Source organism: Cnephaeus nilssonii, assembly GCF_951640355.1.
Source record: "Cnephaeus nilssonii genome assembly, chromosome: 2".
Lineage (NCBI taxonomy): Eukaryota > Metazoa > Chordata > Mammalia > Chiroptera > Vespertilionidae > Cnephaeus > Cnephaeus nilssonii.
In genome coordinates this window covers 29388247-29406090 of record NC_137073.1, presented here as the reverse complement: position 1 = coordinate 29406090, position 17844 = coordinate 29388247, and the positions used below count along the sequence as shown (strand labels likewise).

At 48.5% G+C, this 17844-nt stretch overlaps 1 protein-coding gene across 2 annotated transcripts in view; it reads left to right on the top strand.

Moving 5' to 3' along the window:
* Positions 1–14943, top strand: part of GALNT17 (polypeptide N-acetylgalactosaminyltransferase 17) — a 415865-nt gene extending 400922 nt beyond the window's left edge. The window contains exons 11-12 of one of the 2 annotated variants that reach the window (XM_079796078.1): positions 12504–12671; positions 13229–14943. In XM_079796078.1, coding sequence (XP_079652204.1) covers positions 12504–12671; positions 13229–13357 — 297 coding nt within the window. In that variant the 3' untranslated portion in view covers positions 13358–14943. The remainder of the gene's footprint in view (positions 1–12503; positions 12672–13228) is intronic. The other variant, XM_079796079.1, reaches the window with a different exon arrangement.
* The last annotated feature ends 2901 nt before the right edge of the window (positions 14944–17844 follow it).

Sequence of the window (17844 nt, the reverse complement as noted above, 5' to 3'; positions counted from 1 at the left end):
GAGGGGCAGGAGCCAGAGATGAGACACCATGAAAGCTAAGGACCTGGCGCAACTGGGTGGCATTGGGGACACAGAGCTGACACCAGTCCAATGCAAGGCCCCAGCCTTCCAGGAATCTGCCCGATCCAGGCCAGAGCATGTGGGTTCTGGGTCAAACCAGGGAAGTAAAGAGGGGGAAGGAAGAAGGGCAGGAGCAGAGCAAGGCAGCCCCCCCGCCTCCCCTGGGTCAAGGGTTCAACACAGGAAACCCATTGTCCCAGCCCAAAGAGCCTGATGGGCTGGATAGCTGCCTCGGGTACTGGCTGCTCAGCAGCATTGCTGAAGCGCTTGGGCCAGCAACCCCTGTCCTTGGGGACCAATGGCTCTGGGAGAGGACAGGAAGCCTAGAGTAGCTGAGTGCCGAAAGGAGCTAGGGATAGGAAATGCCACCTGTGGCCACAGGGAGCCAGTAGGCAAGAGCAGAAGTCTGCAGGGAGGCGGAAGCGAGGCCCGCCCTCCACTGGAGCACAAGGTCAGGGAAATAAGAATAGCACATATACAGGGCTTGCTATGTGCCACGCCCTCTTCTCACCCATTCATTTAATTCCATAACTACCCTGTGGGGCAAATCCGATAATTAGCCCCATTTCGAAGATGAGGAAACAAGTCCCTTAGGGCTAGTGTAACTGGCCCAGGGTCATAATGCCATCAAGTGGCAGAGCTTGGATTTCACAAGCTGCTTCAGAGTCCCAAGTCCTGAGCCACATCTTATTCTGCCCCTTTGATGATGCAGCACAAAACCCAGGATGCTGCTTCAGCTGGCAAAATGGGTAAGTGAGGCAGTTTTAACTAAGATAGTGTAATAGGGAGCAAAGTATTTGCAGCACTTCCACACTGTACCTGGGATGCAACCTTACCTTCTATTTCACACACAGAGGTCAGAAAGAAGTGCATTTGTTTATTGAAAATAGAGTCTTGCCCAGCTGACATGGCTCAGTGGTTGAGCGTTGACCTATGAACCAGGAGGTCATGGTTTGATTCCTGGTCAGGGCACATACCCAGGATTACAGGCTGGATCCCCAGTAGGGGGCGTGAGAAGGCACCCGATCCTTGATTCTCTCTCATCATTGATGTTTCTATCTCTCTCTCTCCCTTTTCCTTCCTCTCTCTTCCTCCCATTTAAGACCCCTCTCCAAGAAGTCCCCGCTCTCTCCATAAACCTATGTGGGCCAGACCCTGCTCCCTCCCACCGCCATTGGCACTCACCCTGATCCACCCCCTCCTGCTCCTGTCTCTGCAGGAAAACTGACCCAAGATTTTGTGGCACAAATATGTCTCCCCATTCATTCTAAGTAGCACGTGCATTTTCTGGAACCACCATGCTTTAATCCAGCATGATGAGTGATGAGTGACAGAAGGGAGAAGACTGAGGAGGGAGGCCCTTGGGACCATCCCACCTCCAGGTTGACTCTGCAAAAAAACAGCTGGTTCTCTAACGTGTCCTCTAAGCTCCCAGATATATATTTTAATTAACCTTATTGATTTATAAGGTAAATGCAATAAAGTGCATCTATTTGAAGTATAAGTTTGATGCATTTTATTAAGTATATACATCTGGGAACTGCCTTCCCAGTCAAAACACAAAACATTCCCATCCCCCCCCGCCCCTCTCCGCCCCCCCCCCCCCCCCGCCCCAGCCGCTGCCCCACTCACACAACAAAGATTGCTCCTGCCCCTTTTCTCTAACGCCCCCATTCCCAGGCAGCCACCACTTTATCACTCTGAGATACACGATGGAGACATTTTTTCTGTATTCAGTTTGGAATCTGGCATGCCCCAGACAGTGGTGGAGAAAGGCTGTTTTTGAGAATATACACGCACATGTGTAGTTACAAGAAACCATTCAGTCAAGCAACAAAGAAATCCATCCCAAAGCAGGCTTGAATCAATGGAACCACGTCTCTGCCTGCTGAGGAGAAGCTGGGTGAACTACATTCCTCCTTTAGGCATGGTTTTCTACACTGACTAGGCCTGGTTTTAAAGTGATGAGAAAGACCCTTAATGTGAAAGCAATTGCAAGCCAGGCTTTTATTGACATTCCGATGGATTTTCTGTGTTCCAGAGTCATTCCACAATTATTTGGCTGGTTCTTGTTTATCTGGCCATACCCGGAATGTTTTAGTTTTCCCTCAAGGCTGTTAAATCTGGGTTAATACTTGTGTGTGCCTCTTAGATCATCTCAAATAGAAAAATTGGTGTGTTTTTTTTCTCGCCTAAATGAGAATTAACTGTATTTGAGCTCAGAGGTTTTCTCCCTAATGCCTTAGTGTTGTGGATAATGACGTTCATTTCTCCTCCCGGCCCCAGCGGCCAAACGTAGAATAATCCCATTCAATTCAAAAGACATTTATACAACATTTGCTTTTTCCAAGATAATTTTCTTGGTCCTTATGCTGTATAAAAAAGGGTAGGATACTGATGTCCTAAAACAACCACAATGAAAACCTGTAGCAAGGAAAGACACATTCATAAAATACACAATTGTGTAAGTTGAAGAGATCACATCTGGGTGGGGGCTTTGTGGACCAGTAGAAATGGTCGGGGTAGGGTGGGGATATCTTCCAGATAGGGAAGACTACTGGCTGTTTTTGAGAAATCTTGTCATCTGTCAGGCTAAGCCAAGAATCTAAGAGTTAAGCTTGAAAACGTAAGCTGCAGCCCTGTAGTGCAATGTCATGGTAAAAATTTTACTCTTAATTCAGTGGGCAGTGGGAGCAATGAAGGCTGAATGAAGGGATGCTATGATTTGAACCTGCAGGATTAGGACAGATGGGAACTGGGAAGTTCTGGAGGTAGGCAGACCAGTTACAAAGCTACTGCTGCAGGTCAGGTGCCACCAGGTCAGGCTATTAGGAAGAAATATGTAAAAGAGACCTACGGAGGCAGAAATTGTAAGACTTTTAACATTATTGATGAGGCAGAGGGAGACAGCAAAGGTGATTCAAGTTTACAAACCTAGAGCCTGGGAGAGATCAGGATTATGGGAGCCAGTGGTCTGTTGACCCTAACTGGAAGAATGAGTCAGCAAGTTCCAGGCAGTCACCAACTCAGAGGAGAAAGCTTCACCCATTGGCCCCTCAGCAGCACATGCTTCAGGATTACTTTGGCAACAGTGAGCATCATACTGGAATGACAAATTCCATAGAGAGTGGCTTGGCCATAATTTTGTATGTGAGTATATAGACAGATGATGAGATAACTCTCAACAATAGAGCAGGTTAGACACTTTGAAGAGTCTCCCCAGTACTGTATAACTAGATTCTAGATCATCTACAACAAATCCAACCTAACAACTTTTTTAGGTGCACAAAAGCTTTGTATCCATTAGCTTTTGCTGAGTAACAAATCACCCCAAGACATTTTCACATCAACAAAATCTGAGTGGATTTACCATGACAGACAATCACCAAAGGAACTTCTAAGGAATGTACTTCAAGAAGGAAGATGAGCCCAGAAGAATGTCTTGAAGCAAGAATTAACTCCAAATAAAGAAATTTATAAACATATAAGTAGATCTAAACAAATATTTCTTACATAAAATAATAAGAATGGTGTCTATTTGTTCCTCTGTGGAAATATATCCAAAAGACTGAACAGTTAGAAAGAGATGATCAGATTTCATATGCTAATGTCCTTGAATTTTATTGATTGGAAGTAGATGTTAAGATATTGAATAACTTTACATTTTACTAAGTTGTTAATGGCTACATTTCAAGAGTGAACAATAAAAAATAGAAATGACATATAATTTCCAAATTTGTAGAGGGAAACAATGAAATATGATACCATTTCAACAAATAACCCAAAAACACAACTAATACAAACAAAGGCAAATAGAGGAGAAAAAGGAAACAAAAAAGGTTGGACACACAGAAAGTACAAAGAAAGATAGTAGAAATAAGTCCAAATATATCATTAATCATAGTAAAAGCACATGAACTAATCTTTCTGGTTAAGAGACAGAGATTGTCACCTTACATTTTTTAAATTACAGGAGTATTCCATCTTCAAGAGGCACATTTAGAATACAAAGAGAGAGAAACTTTGAAAGTGAAAAGATGGAAAATGGAATGGCAGGCAATTCTAAAGAGCAGAAAGCTGGGGTGACTACATTAATATCAAACAAAGTAGCCTTCCACACACAAAGAATGATTAAAGATGAAGTGTGTCATTTCATGATGATGAATCTCACCAGGAAGATAGAGTCATTCTTAACTTGGATGCACCTCGCAAATCTGTCATGTTCTCTCCTCCTTCAGTGTCACCACTTTTGTTCAGTCCTCCATCGGCCCCTGGGCTGTCATCAGGCCCCACCACAGTTCATTCTCCCCTCAGCAGCCAGTGTGGCCCTCCTACCATTCAGATGGGTCCTCATGATAAAGCCCCAAGCCCTGGGCATGATGTGTCCCTACAGGTGCAGTCTCCTCTGCGCTGTGCCCACCCCTTTCTACTTCTGCCCTGTCACAGCTGTTACACTCCATCGTTTCCACCAGTCTTCAGGCCTTTGAACATTCTCTTGCCTTTGTCTGGTCTGGTCTGCCTTCTCCTACTCATCTTGTTGCTCCCTCCTCTGGGAAGACTACTCTGCCCTCCCTCTTCTGGACTGGGGCCCTCCTGTTCTGGTTCTAAAAAGATGTTTAGTATATTTCATAGCATTATTTCACACAAGGTCATCCTTGCCTCTTTACTTCCTTGCCTACCTGAGAAAAGGGTGAACTCCTTGACGGCAGGTCCTGTGCCGTTCATTCATGATGTCCATAAGAATTTATCGAGCACCTCCTGTGTGCCAGGCACACTTCTAAGAGCTAGGGATAGGGTTGTGAACAACAACAACAAAAACTACAAACAAAACTTCTGCCTCATGCCTTTCACATTCTAGTGGAGGGAGTCAGATGACAAACTCTATGAATAAGGAAAATAAATATAGTCTATTAGAAGATAATATGTTCTTGGGGGGAAATAACGCAAGGGAGGGGCTAAGGAGTAAGTGGTGTAAGTGAAGTTTTAAATAAGATGGCCAAGAGAAACAAGCACCGAGAAGATGGCATTTGGCAGAAACTTGGGAGAGGTGAGGGAGTGACCCTTTCATGTGTCTGGGAGAAGAGCATTCAAGAGAGAAGGGGCAGCAAGTGCAAAGGCTTTGAGCAGGAGCAAAGGTGTCCTATTAACAGACCAACGAGGAGGCTGGTGTGGCTGGAATAGAGTGAGCAAGGGGGCAGAGTGGTGGGAGTTGAGCTCGGGGAGCTATTATTATGTTGGCCTTGTGATCCATAGTAAGGATTTGGGACTTTTATTCTGAGTGAGATGGGAAACTTCTGGAGGATGTTGAGCAGAGGAAAGGCATGGCCTAACTCCAATTTAACGTAATATAATTCTAAAGGATACGATATTTTAAAAGCAATCATTCTGAATACTATATTGAAAATGACCAAGGGAGGCAAGGGTGGGAGCTGGGAGACACTTTAGGAGACCATTGGACTAATCTACTTGAGAGATTAAGGTGGCTTGGAACAGGGAGGTCGTAATGGAGGTGAAATCTGTATATGCTTTGCTAACGGATTGAATGTGGTGTGTCATAGAAAGAGGCAAATAAAGGGTGAAGACAAAGTGTTCGACCTAAACAACTGGAAGGATGGAGTTGTCGTTATCAAGATGACACAGATAGATGTTGGACGCGTGTGAGGGGGAAGGGACAAGGCAAGGAGGAATTTGGTTTGGGTCATGTAAATTGAAATGGCTATTAGACATCCAAGTAGTATGCCAAGTGGGGAGTTAGATAGACAAATCTGGAACTGAGGGGAACGTTTGGTTTGGAGACAGAAAGTTGGCACCATCAGAAAAAGTTACCATATAGGTGCTATGACAGCCCTAAGAAGGGCAGGCTCTCCAAGAGAATGGGTGTAGAGAGAAGACGTGTATCACCTGCACCCAGCACAGCATCTGTCCCACATTCGGTGCCTAATATAAAGGCTAAGAAAAATCAATTGAAGTTGATAATTAATGGATCTTATTGACAATTGCCATGAGTAGTGGTGGTAGAAGCCAAATTGCAAGGCACTGAGGAATTAGAGAGAGGAACTCCAAGGACAAAATTAGGAGGTAATAAGAGCTGTGACTGACTGGAGAGGATTTGGAGGGGCATAAAGATTTGGTTATGTTTGTAGCTTCGAGGAAATGAAAGAGACAGGAGAAATAATAACTTAAGGTGCCTGCAGAGTGAGGAGAGGGAAGTGAGGAAATGTGAAGGAAGTCAGGTTTTGAGAGGTAGGAGCCATAACTTCCAAACAAAGTGGGGGACGAGATCCCCTGAGGGCCGTGAAGGCCCAGGACACCAGGCTAGGGATGGAGGAGGAGGGACACATTTTTAAAATCTAGACCCTGAAGGGGTGAGAGGGGTATTGGCTGACAGAGAGTCACAAGAGGTGAAGGAAAAGCTGAGAGAGCAGGGGTGAGGCCCAGACACAGTGGAATAGGAATGGGTCTGCAGTGGGTGCGGGCAGCCGGCACTTGGCCCTGGTCTGTGGAGGCAGGAACTAAGGGGATCTTCCAAGCCCGCAGTTCTGGGTGACCAGGAGGTACCAGATGGTGGTCTGTGGTTCACAGAAGACAGCACTGCATACGCTGGTGGCAATGAACATCTGAAAAGAAAGTGAAGACCCCAGTACCATTACAATAGCATCACAAAAGAGAAAATACTTAGGAATACATGTAACCAAAGCAGTGTAAGACTTGTACACTAAAAACAACCAAACACGGTTGAAAGGAATGAAAGACCTAAATAAAAGGATCTCCCGTGTTCAAGACCCACCATTGTGAAGATGGCAGTTCTGAGCTAATCTGTAGGTTCAGTCCAATCACCATCAAAATTCAACGGGCTTGCTTGCAGAAATGGAAAAGCTGATCCTAAAATTCATATGAAAATGCAAGGGACCCCGAGTAGCCAGCGTATGGATCTGTGTTGTGCCAAAGACTTGACGTGAGATGACAGAATGCTTTAGAGAAGAAAGACATTGTGGGATGGAGAGACCTGCATTGAGGTCTGGGAATTCTGAAGCCAGAAAGTCCTAGAGGAAGGCCAATAAAAAGCATTTCCAGGCAGGGAGAAACTGGAGCAAGGCCCTGGAGATGGAGAGCCTGTTGGACTTACAGAGGACAGGGAGCAGAGGTGTTTAAGGAGGGAGCGTAGGGATGGGAAGTGGGGGGCGGTGGACTAGGCAGACTCTCAATCCAGGAGTGGAGGGAAAGGGGAGAGGGATGTCAGGTCTCAGCGCTTACCATCCTCCTGCCTTGTTAAGCCCCATGGTCCATTCAGACCACAGCATCCTTCCCCTGATCCTGGCCCATTGGTGGGGTCAGCAGAGCCTATACACACGGCCTGGTACTTCCGGTATGAGAACCAGCCTTCCCCCAGGACAGAAACCCTACAGGCCTCTTCAGCCCCCTGCCCACCCTGCTGCCTGCAGGGCTTGGGGCTGGTGTGTGGCCTTTGCATGTCCCAGCAGCCTGGGTCTCCTTGTTTCATGCCCTAACTCCCAGGAGCATTTAGTGTCACTCTTTAAACATCTGGGTCACAGATACGTTTAGTTAATTAATGTTCTTAGCGCTACTCATTTGCCTGCTGGATAATAGATTGATTCATAATTTCAATAAGCAGCTGTGTATATCTTTCCCCTGAACATAAAGGCAGCTTGTTGTCATTCATCACTTTGCATTTGGTGAATTTAAATATATTCAGAGACATTGTTTAAGGAGGGGTGGGGAGAGTTCCTGATTTTCTTATCATTTTGCCTCTAACAATTACTCTGATTTGGAATTAATTTGAGTTTAAAGCACATGTTAACTGCATCTCTCTCAAGGGCACTCAATAAACTCTCTGCCACTTGTTTCGGGGGGACCAGGCAGGCTTCCCTTTGGGGATCAGAGCAGAGGGTTTCTGAGCAGCGTCTATCAGGAGCTTAGAGCCGCCCGAGGAGAATCTTATCCTCTGAGAAGAGGCACTCATGTCCCTGGGCAGAGCTGCTTTTTTGCTCCATCCCTGGCCAGAAACGCCCAGGCTCTTGGGGGGAGGAGAGGGTCCTCTGGGAGGGGCCCCTCTGCTGCTCAGCTGCTGGGCCAGGGCCACCAATCATAGGATCTCTAGGGACCCAACAGACACCAGGGTCACAGGTGACCAGAAGTCTTCATGTCTTGGTTTTCCCATCTTTAAAATGGGTGAGTAGTAGCACCTATTTCACAGGGTTTTGTGACAATTCCATTATTTTTTAAAATCTTTATTGTTCAGATTATTACAGATGTTCCTCTTTCTTTCCTCCATAGCTCCCCTCCACCTGATCCCCCCCCACACACACACACCCCATACCTTTACCCCCCCGCCACTGTCCTCATCCATAGGTGTAAGATTTTTGTCCAATCTCTTCCCGCACCCCTCACACCCCCTTCCCCCTGAGAATTTTCAGGACACTCCCTTTCTATGCCCCTGATTCTGTTCTATTCACCAGTTTATTCTATTCATCAGATTTTTTATTCACTTTATTTTTAGATTCACTTGTTGATAGATATGTATTTGTTGTCATTTTGTTGTTCATAATTTTTATCTTTACCTTTTTCTTCTCCTTCCTCTTCTTAAAGAATACCCTTCAGCATTTCATGTAATCCTAGTTTGGTGGTGATGAACTCCTTTAGCTTTTTCTTGTCTGTAAAGCTCTTTATCTGACCTTCAATTCTAAATGATAGCTTTGCTGGGTAGAGTAATCTTGGTTGTAGGTTCTTGCTGTTCATCACTTTGAATATTTCTTGCCACTCCCTTCTGGCCTGCATAGTTTCTGTTGAGAAATCAGCTGACAGTTGTATGGGTACTCCCTTGTAGGTAACTAACTGTTTTTCTCTTGCTGCTTTCAAGATTCTCTCTTTGTCTTTTGCCCTTGACATTTTAATTATGATGTGTCTTGGTGTGGTCCTCTTTGGATTCCTCTTGTTTGGGGTTCTCTGACTTCCTGGACTTGTAAGTCTATTTCTTTCACCAGGTAGGGAAAGTTTTTTGTCATTATTTCTTCTAATAGGTTTTCAGTATTTTGCTCTCTCTCTTCTAGCACCCCCATAATTCGGATATTGGTACGCTTGAAATTGTCCAAGAGGCTCCTTACACTATCTTCATATTTTTGGATTCTTTTTTCTTTTTGTTTTTCTGGTTGGGTGTTTTTTGCTTTCTCACATTTCAAATCTTTGGTTTGATTCTTGGGGTCCTTTTGTTTACTGTTGAATTTCTGTATATTATTCTTTATTTCAGACAGTGTATGCTTAATTTCTGATTGGTCCTTTTCCATTTTTTTTGGCATTCTCATTAAGATCCTTAAAGATCTAACTAAGTTCCTTGGAGGTTTCTAGAAGATTCTTGAGTAAACTTATAACTGTGGTTTTGAACTCTATATCCAGTAGTTTGCTTTCCTCCATTTCTGTCATTCGTGACATGTTTCTTTGTCTCCGCATTTTGGCTGCTTCCCTGTGTTGATGGAGTGGCTTTGTGTGGTAGGTGACCTATAGGGCCCAGTGGCTCAGCCTCCCCAATCCCCTGAAGTGGACACTCTTGGTGCACCCCTTTGTGGGCTGAGTGCACAGTCTTGTTGTAGTTAAGCCTTGATTGCTGTTGGTACCCTGGGAGGAATTGACCTCCAGGACAATTGGCTGTGAGGACCCGCCGTATCTATAATGGAAGAACTGCTGTGCTGGAGACACCCTTATGGAGCAGGACTTGCTTCAGTGGGGCTTTGGTGCTCACTGAGTCTGCCTCTTGAGTGTGTCACTTATGGATGTGAGGAGTTGAAATCTGGTGTCATCTCACACTGACCACTAGGTACACTGGCTCCTGGGTCTCCAAGGATGTGCAGGTCAGCTACTGTCTGAGGCCACCCAGCAGGAGCTACAGCAAGATCTGCAGATTTCTCCTCTTTGCTTGGGGTTTGGAAGTTTTGGAGCTGACCCAGCTGCAGTTTGTTAGATTAAGCTGTGATAGGGCAAGCCATTCATATGCAAAAGCCGCTGCACACAGTTTGGGTGGGTTTGTAAATTGGGCGGGGCGGGGTCTCAGGAAATCACTAGGGCGTGGCAAACAGCAATGGCTGCCAGTCAGCCCTCTCTGCATCTCCATGTTTCCGCGTCCCCATGTCCCACGCCCCAGTGCAGTAAACAATGATTCCTGCGCGCACCTCTGCAAGAAAGCCACCCTCACTTTCTGACCCAATGGCAGACAGTCCCGCTTTTCCCCATAGGAGTCTAGGTCCCCAGAGTCTCACCAGAAACTGGAGTTCAGAGCAGTCGGGATCTTGTGTCTCCTTTCAGATTGAAAAAAACAGTGCACCCAGTCACCAGCCCTCTCCGCACGTGCCTCCGTACCTCTGCTTTTCCGCGCCAGTGCACATCATCCTACCTGGTCTCAATGCTCTTTTATCTTTCCTTCTAGTTGTAGAACTTCTACTCAGCCAGCTTTCCCGTGGTAGGAAAATTTTTTTAGTTGTAGTTTTGGTGTGGTTGTGAGAGGTAGCACATACAGGTGTATACCTTATGCCGCCATCTTGGTTCGACAATTCCATTATTTACCCTTGTGTACAATCTTAGAAATGATGCAGAGTATGCCTGTGCTACCTGCAAGCTGGTCATTTTACTTTTTTATTTTTATAGGAACCTGTATATCAATAGTCATCACTCCTACTCTTGTAACCTCTTAAGACTGTAAGAACAAACAGGAGGATCATGCTAGTCTCTCTCATTGCCCTCACCAGCCTACACTGGAACCATCTCAGTGGGAACACAGCCCATCCTTATATACCCAGAAGGCTGTCCCAGGCTGGGCACACAGAGGAGTCTTCAAAACATGCTTGTAGAGTTTAAATGTAGATGGGGCTTCATTTGTTTTTTTTAATGAGGATGTTTACTAGATTTACAATGTGCTCATTCACAAACACATTTTTGAGTGCTTGGTCTGTGATTGCCCTCCTAACAATGAATGAAATGAATTGGACACAGTCCCTGCCCCTGAAGGAGTGTGAATGGCAAGTGAATCCACTTCTTCAAAAGTTGAAATACTGTTTTAAACAATGTGGACAGGCAGGAGAGTGGAACCCTGCTAGGGGAATGGTAATCAGGCAACACCATCTCTATATCAGTTATCTATTGCTGCATAACAACTATCCTACACTTAGTGGCATGAAACAATCTACATTTATTATTTCTCATGAGTTCATAGGCCAGCTGGATGATTCTGTGATCTGGACCAGGTTCAGCTGAACTTGACAGGATTCATTCACGAGTCTCCTATCAGCTATCAGGTTGGCTGAGGACTACCTGACCTCTGATGACCTCATCCCCTTGGCTGGTGGTTGTCTCTCATCCTCTGGCAGTCCATCCTGAGCTTACTACAGTGGGGGCAGCAAGGTTTCAGGAGAGTGGAAGTATGCAAGGTCTAATTCAGGAATAGGCACATCCTCACATCTTCTTCATTCTGTTGGCCAAAGCAAGTCACCGATATGAAAGAAATTGCTGCAGAGTCACATTACCCAGGGTGTACAGGAGGAAGAGTGAAGGATGTGGCTATTTTTGAAATTTCCCACAATCACCCAGCACTCCTTGCAGTACATGGAGCAGAAAGCAATTCCAGGACTGTGCTGTTGCACATTTAGGATGTTATAAATAATGTTGCAGTAAACACCCTATACATATACTTTTGTTCAGGGTTCTGATTATTTCCCTGGGATACATTTCTAAAAGTGGATTTATTGAGTCAAAGGAGAACATTTTAAAAGCACAAAGTGTATATTTTGAAATCCCCTTTTTGCAAGGTTGTAGTAATTTACCCTCCTGCCAGCCCATCTTATGCTAACCTTGACAAAATAGGAGTAAGTTCTTTTTTAAAATGTGGTATCTCATTGCTACTTTATTTATTTAAGAGCCTATGAGGTTGAATGCTTTTTAATAATTTCTGTTTCTTCTTGTGTACACAGCATCTTTGGGTCCTTTGCAGCAGGGTAGATTTCATTAATCCCCAATTACAAAGGAGGACGAAATGGAGGCTCAGAGAGGTTAAGTGAATTATTCAAGGCGGCCCAGCCAGCCGGAAGCAGAGCCAAGCTTTAGAAATCAGCTATCTTGCTCCTTCACTTACTTATTCCTGCTCCCTGTGTTGCTGGACAGAAGGCTGGACTCCTGGAACATTGACAAGGACATGCTTAGAAAAAAATCAGAGAGTGGATGAGGGGAATTAGTATCCTGGCTTAGCAAACCAGAGGGCTTCCTGGCCAGGGCTCCCCTGTGAGTTGGGGATGTGGGTGTGTGACAGTCCTGAGACGGTGGCCAGGGCTGCAGCGTGAACAGAGGCTTGGGTGAGACCTACAGACCTCAGCCCTGTTTTCCTTCATGGTCTCACCCCTACTCCCCTGACCCTCCTCCCTTGCCACTCTGCTCTCTCTTCCCAGCTGGCCCGCTACACCAAGGAAGGCTTTCTGCACTTGGGAGCGCTGGGGACCACCACGCTCCTCCCCGACACCCGCTGCTTGGTAGACAACTCCAAGAGTCGGTTGCCCCAGCTGCTTGACTGCGACAAGGTCAAGAGCAGCCTGTACAAGAGGTGGAACTTCATCCAGGTGAGTGCTCCATGGACAGGGCTGGTACCCCACAGCAGGTGAGGATGCTACGCATCACAGGGCAATCCGGCTTCCCCACGGGTATCCAGCACGGTGCACCGAAGGTCTCCCAGCCCAGGGCCAGGCGCCTGGACCCAGAGTATATTTGGGGGGGGATTTCGTGGGAGACAGCCCTCCGGATCCCTGCAGCAGCGATAGGCTTGGTTGGCTCTGCTACATCTTGGGAGGAGTGTGTGGGGGGTCATTTTCCTGAAATCAGCTAAGTACCTATAGCCAGTAAGGTTAAGAAAATCAGACCTCGAATATCCCTGGAAATTCCTCATTCTGACACCATTTCCCATCGATCCTTATCACCTGCTTCAGCCACTCAGACTTGATGAAGCTTATTTATTGTCTGACTTGACGATTTCCAGAGGAGGCCTCAGTGATCACTCCCCTGTACAAGGATTGTTCCCATGAGAGGCCATGTGCTGGGCACTAAGGTGGTTAAGTCTCTTTCTCTTTCTCTCTTTTTCCCTCTCCCTCTCTTCTTCCCTCCCTCGCCTCCTTTTACCCAGAATGGAGCCATTATGAATAAGGGCACCGGGCGTTGCCTGGAGGTGGAAAACCGTGGCCTGGCTGGCATTGACCTCATCCTCCGCAGCTGCACGGGACAGAGGTGGACGATTAAGAATTCCATCAAGTAGTGGGGAGGAGTTGGGGACCCGGGGACTGGCCCCCGGGGCAGGGTCCGCCCGTGCTATGGACCAGATACACTGGTGGAGAGACAGCTGGGAGCCAGCAGGTGCTCATGGGCACTCGGGCTTCTCCAGGGCAGCCTGGAGGGGCCCAGATGAAGACGCTGTGTCCACCTCAGGCACTCAGCTCCTGCACCCTGGGAAAGCGCCCCTCCCCCACCCTTCTCTGGGAACCCAGGTGCTGTGTCTTCTGCAGCCCAGATGTGGACCTGGCACCAAGGACTGAAGCACCCTCATCTCCGTCGTCACCTTCCCACCCGCTATCAGGACTGGACTGGCAGGGCCCTCTCCTCTTTCTCATCTCTTACAGCAGCAGCTTCGAATTCCACCCCAGCCCTCAATAAAGTGGGGGAGGAGCTTAGCCACATCCTAGCTCTCCCTGCTCAGAGGAGACAGTGAGGCCCTGAGACTCAGTTTCCCCTGAGGTTGCCTCTGCCCAGATGGCCATTCATAACCAAGGCAGCCTCCAGCCAAAACCTGTCCATTAGGTGGCTCTGGGGGCCACAGCTCTGGATTTTTCTGGTCCCACCCCTGGATGGCCTGGAGCTGATACTTCCATGGTCGCCTGCGCATTGACTAGGCTTCCGTGTTCCTGGGCCAGCTCTTTTGCCTGCGTCTGAGACAGGAATCGGCTGAGCACACAGAGTAGGCTAAGCTGTGAGGGACCCAGGCTGGAGCCAGGCCAAGTGCCGCTTCGCCTGCCCCAGGGGAACAGGGAGCCCTGACTCAGAGGCTGCTGCAGGGGGAACAGTGAGGGGACTGGAGCTTCCGGACTGGAGCCAGCACAGCAAAGGGGGCCAGGACCCTGGGGTCTGCTCTGTGCTCATCTCATTTCAGCCCACGCTCTACTGGCTGACAGGGGAGAAGGCAGTCGATTCCTCTCTGAAGAGTAATAATTTTTTTTCCGATTGCCCTCTGGTTAGGGTGCACTTATAAATCAGAGTTAATATATGGACGTGTGTGCATGCGTATGAGTATGTGTGCCTGTGTGGTGCGCGTGGCAGGGCGTGTGCAGCTGCATGTGCGTGTGTGCATGTGTGACGCCACGTGGCATGTGCGTCTGGGTGTGTGTGAGTGTGTGGTAGAGCAGACGTAGAAGTATGGCTTTGGGCTTGCGCTTCATCGCTCACCTGGATCAGGACAAGGCTGCTGAGAAGCTTGGGGGGTGGGGGTGGCCACACATCTGGCCAGAAGGATGTGGCTCAGCCTTGCCCGTGTGGTGCCCAGACAGAAGGCTATCCTTCTGCCAGTTCCCATTCCTCTCCCTCATGCTGTCCCCGAAGGCCAAGCCCTGCCCAGAACCAAACCCAGTAGTTGTCCAGTTTAGGGTTCATATGTCTCATTTGGTGGCATCTTGTTGGTGATCAGCCCACTCCATCTGCCCCCTTGTGAAATAAATACATGTGAGCACTTCCCAAAGCAGGCTTGTTTGCTTCTTGATTTCTCCAGAGCCTGGAGTTCGGGGAGTTCCTGGGATATGGTGGAGGGCTCCTTTGGTTTGGGGGTTTGATCTTATTGCAGGCAAGAACCCTCACAGCCTGGAGCTGAGACAAATCCAGCCTGCCCTTGCTCTGGCCTTCGCCTCGAACCCAAAGCAGGACAAGCTGGCCGCCGGCAGTGGCTTACTAGCCCCCTGCCAGATTAGGAGGGTCAGGCTGGTGCAGGAACCTCTAAGGAAGAGGAGGGTTGGGGGTGGCCTGGCTGAGCCATCCAGATTAGTCCCCTCCTGCTGCCAGGCATCAACTCCCACCTCTGGAGACCGAGTCATGGTGGGAGCATCTGCCCTTCTGTTCATGGAAGAGGGAAATCTGAAGAGCCGCCAGGCCTTCTGTCCTGGAAATGCTTACGGAAGAAACGGGAGGTCCCTAGGCTGGGACAGCCCCGCGCCTCTTTCCCTTGAGGAGGCCAGAAGGCCCATCTCCTTTGGTGTCGCACGACACACAGACATGCTGACCAGTTGCCATTTTTCTGTTGGTTCTATGAGAATCGGGGTCCACAAGCATGTTGCTGGAAAATGCTGTTGCTTGGTAATGGATCCATCAAACTTAAATATCAGAGTCTCAGGGTAACTGAAGTGAAAAGGATGAAGATCCCTGGGTCCCATGTCGGGTCCTGGAGATGCTGAGGTCATGTCACAAGGTGGTGCTTCTGTGTCCTATCCTGACGGAGCAGTTCTCACTCCCGTGTGGGTCTTACTGTGGAAGTTCAAGGACAGCATCATCCTCTTTTACCATTAGCTGGGACTGAGCCCAAATCCCTGTGAGGGTCTTAGTGGGCCCCATGGGATCCTCCCTCTGACAGGAAATGGGCCAAGACTGCTTCAGACCAAAGAAGCCCAAGGACCTGCTCTGTCCTCCACAAGGTCCAAAGCCAGGTCCAGCTGATGGAATGGGAGCCCAGACCTCAGCACTCGGCATGCTCACGGCACATCGGGCTCACCTGTGCTCAAAGGCTGCACCCCCAGAATACGACAGCAGGAAGTGCCTGGGACTCCCAAGAGAAACACTGCTCTTGAGTGTCACCAGCAGCAGGACAGGATGTTTGGGTGGCCTCCTTATTTGGGGGAGGTGTTGGGGAGCTGTTTCAGGGCCAGGGGAGGCTTTTGCCTCCAGGCACCAGTATGTGCTCCCACCCTTGGTTCAGCATCCAAGGGGCCTGGGCTGTCTGTTCATATCAGCACAGGCTGTCAGCACTCACACCTGGGCTCCTCCCAAAGGTGAGGCCACCTGGGAAACTGGCCAGAGCATGAGGCCGGTATCCCCAGTCAGCACCCTCTGCCCTGCAGGGTCCCAGTGAGCCCGGAGGCTGTGGGGTGGCAGGCCACAAGCCAGGGCAGAGAAGAGGAACTAATGAAGCCATTGGTGGAGGAGAGAAGAGAAGAGAAGCAGGGCCCTGGGGGAGTCTGGGGTCACTGGTCCTTTGCGGGAATTGGGAAGTTCCAGAGACTGTGGGCAGCAGGCTCTAAGTTTGGGGCTCCAGGGAAATCGTATACTTCTTGGTTGGAAGTCAGCACCATCCGTAGTTTGAGAAGAGCAGGTTAGTCTACCTCACTCTCAGCTGCACAGGTGACGCTGCAGAGGCAGCTGAGTTTTGACAGCCTTTGCTTGTCTCCGGCAGTCCCTCATCCCATCACCCTGCCCCTCTCAACCACTCCCCCCTCCCCTGTCTGGTGACTATTTCTTTATCTTTCCTCTATTTCCCCACTCAATGTATAGGACAAAAAATATCACAGATGGTATTCCTGAGTCATGCCCAAGCTACCACAGCCGATGTCTTTGAATCTATATGTGCTATTTCGCCAATGTGTTTTTATACTCATTCCGGTGGCTAGAAAAGGGGGAAAATAGAAAAGGCTGAGAAAGCACAATTTGGGCCTGAAGCCACCAACTTCAACCACTCCAAGCCTCTTCACTTGGGCTTCTGAAACCATTTTTTTATTCATCTGATGTTTTTTCCACCAATCTTGTAAAGTATCCCCATTTCACAAAGGGCAGGAGTCAGGCCCAGGCAGTGCTGGACTCTCCCAGAGCTGGGGATGAGGGAGCTGTCCCTGACTGGCACGCTGTTCTCCTCCTCCCACACTGCTGCTCTGAGAAGGGCTGCGGGACAGCTGGCCGGGGCGGGGATGGGCGTGGGAGGCCCTGGAGCCTGATCGGGAACCAGGTGGCCCATGAAATCTGCGACCTGCCAGGTGGCTGCCTCAGGTTCCCAGCCCTGCTCATGGCCAGCATTTCAGCCTCTTGCTTTGATTTGAGCTCCGGGTCAGCAGCTGGGCGGGCAGATTGTCTGCTCCTAATCCACTGGCCCTTCCTCTCCGGAATCACGAAGCTGAGTTCTTGGCCACTCTGCCACTTATCAGGCAAGTTTCCTAGACCTGAGTAAGGGGTCACACTCTAGAGGCCCATTCAGCTCAGTTCAACAAGTACATTTGGACACATATCCTGTGGTTCGCTTCTTGGAAGGCAGGGAGGGAGGCAGGAAGAAGGACCTAACGGACATTGAGCAAGTGCGTGATGAATATCATGACCTTTGGCCTTTGAAGCTTATATTGAGAGAAGGAAATACACACAATATTTGGGGCTTCCCCACCCCTGGAGCCTGGGCAGTCACGAAATAGGGTCTATACCTATTGGCATAAATGGGGGGGGGGGGCGTCTTAGCATATTTGCAGATTCCAGTGTTCTTTCCCCAAAGAGGCCCTAGCTGATGGCTGGACCTCTCAGTGTAGCTCTCAGCTTGGCTGCTGCCTATTGCCACAGGCTCCCAGCACTGCCCAAGCACAGAGAGCCAAGCTGAGGAATGAGACAGCCAGGCAGGGCCCCGATGCTGCTGCTGGTCCCAGAACACGCCGACTGCCAGGCCTCGCCAGCTGTTATCAGCATCTTTAACAAATGGGCAGGGGGTCATATTGCTCCAGGGTCAATAGATCTAATCCA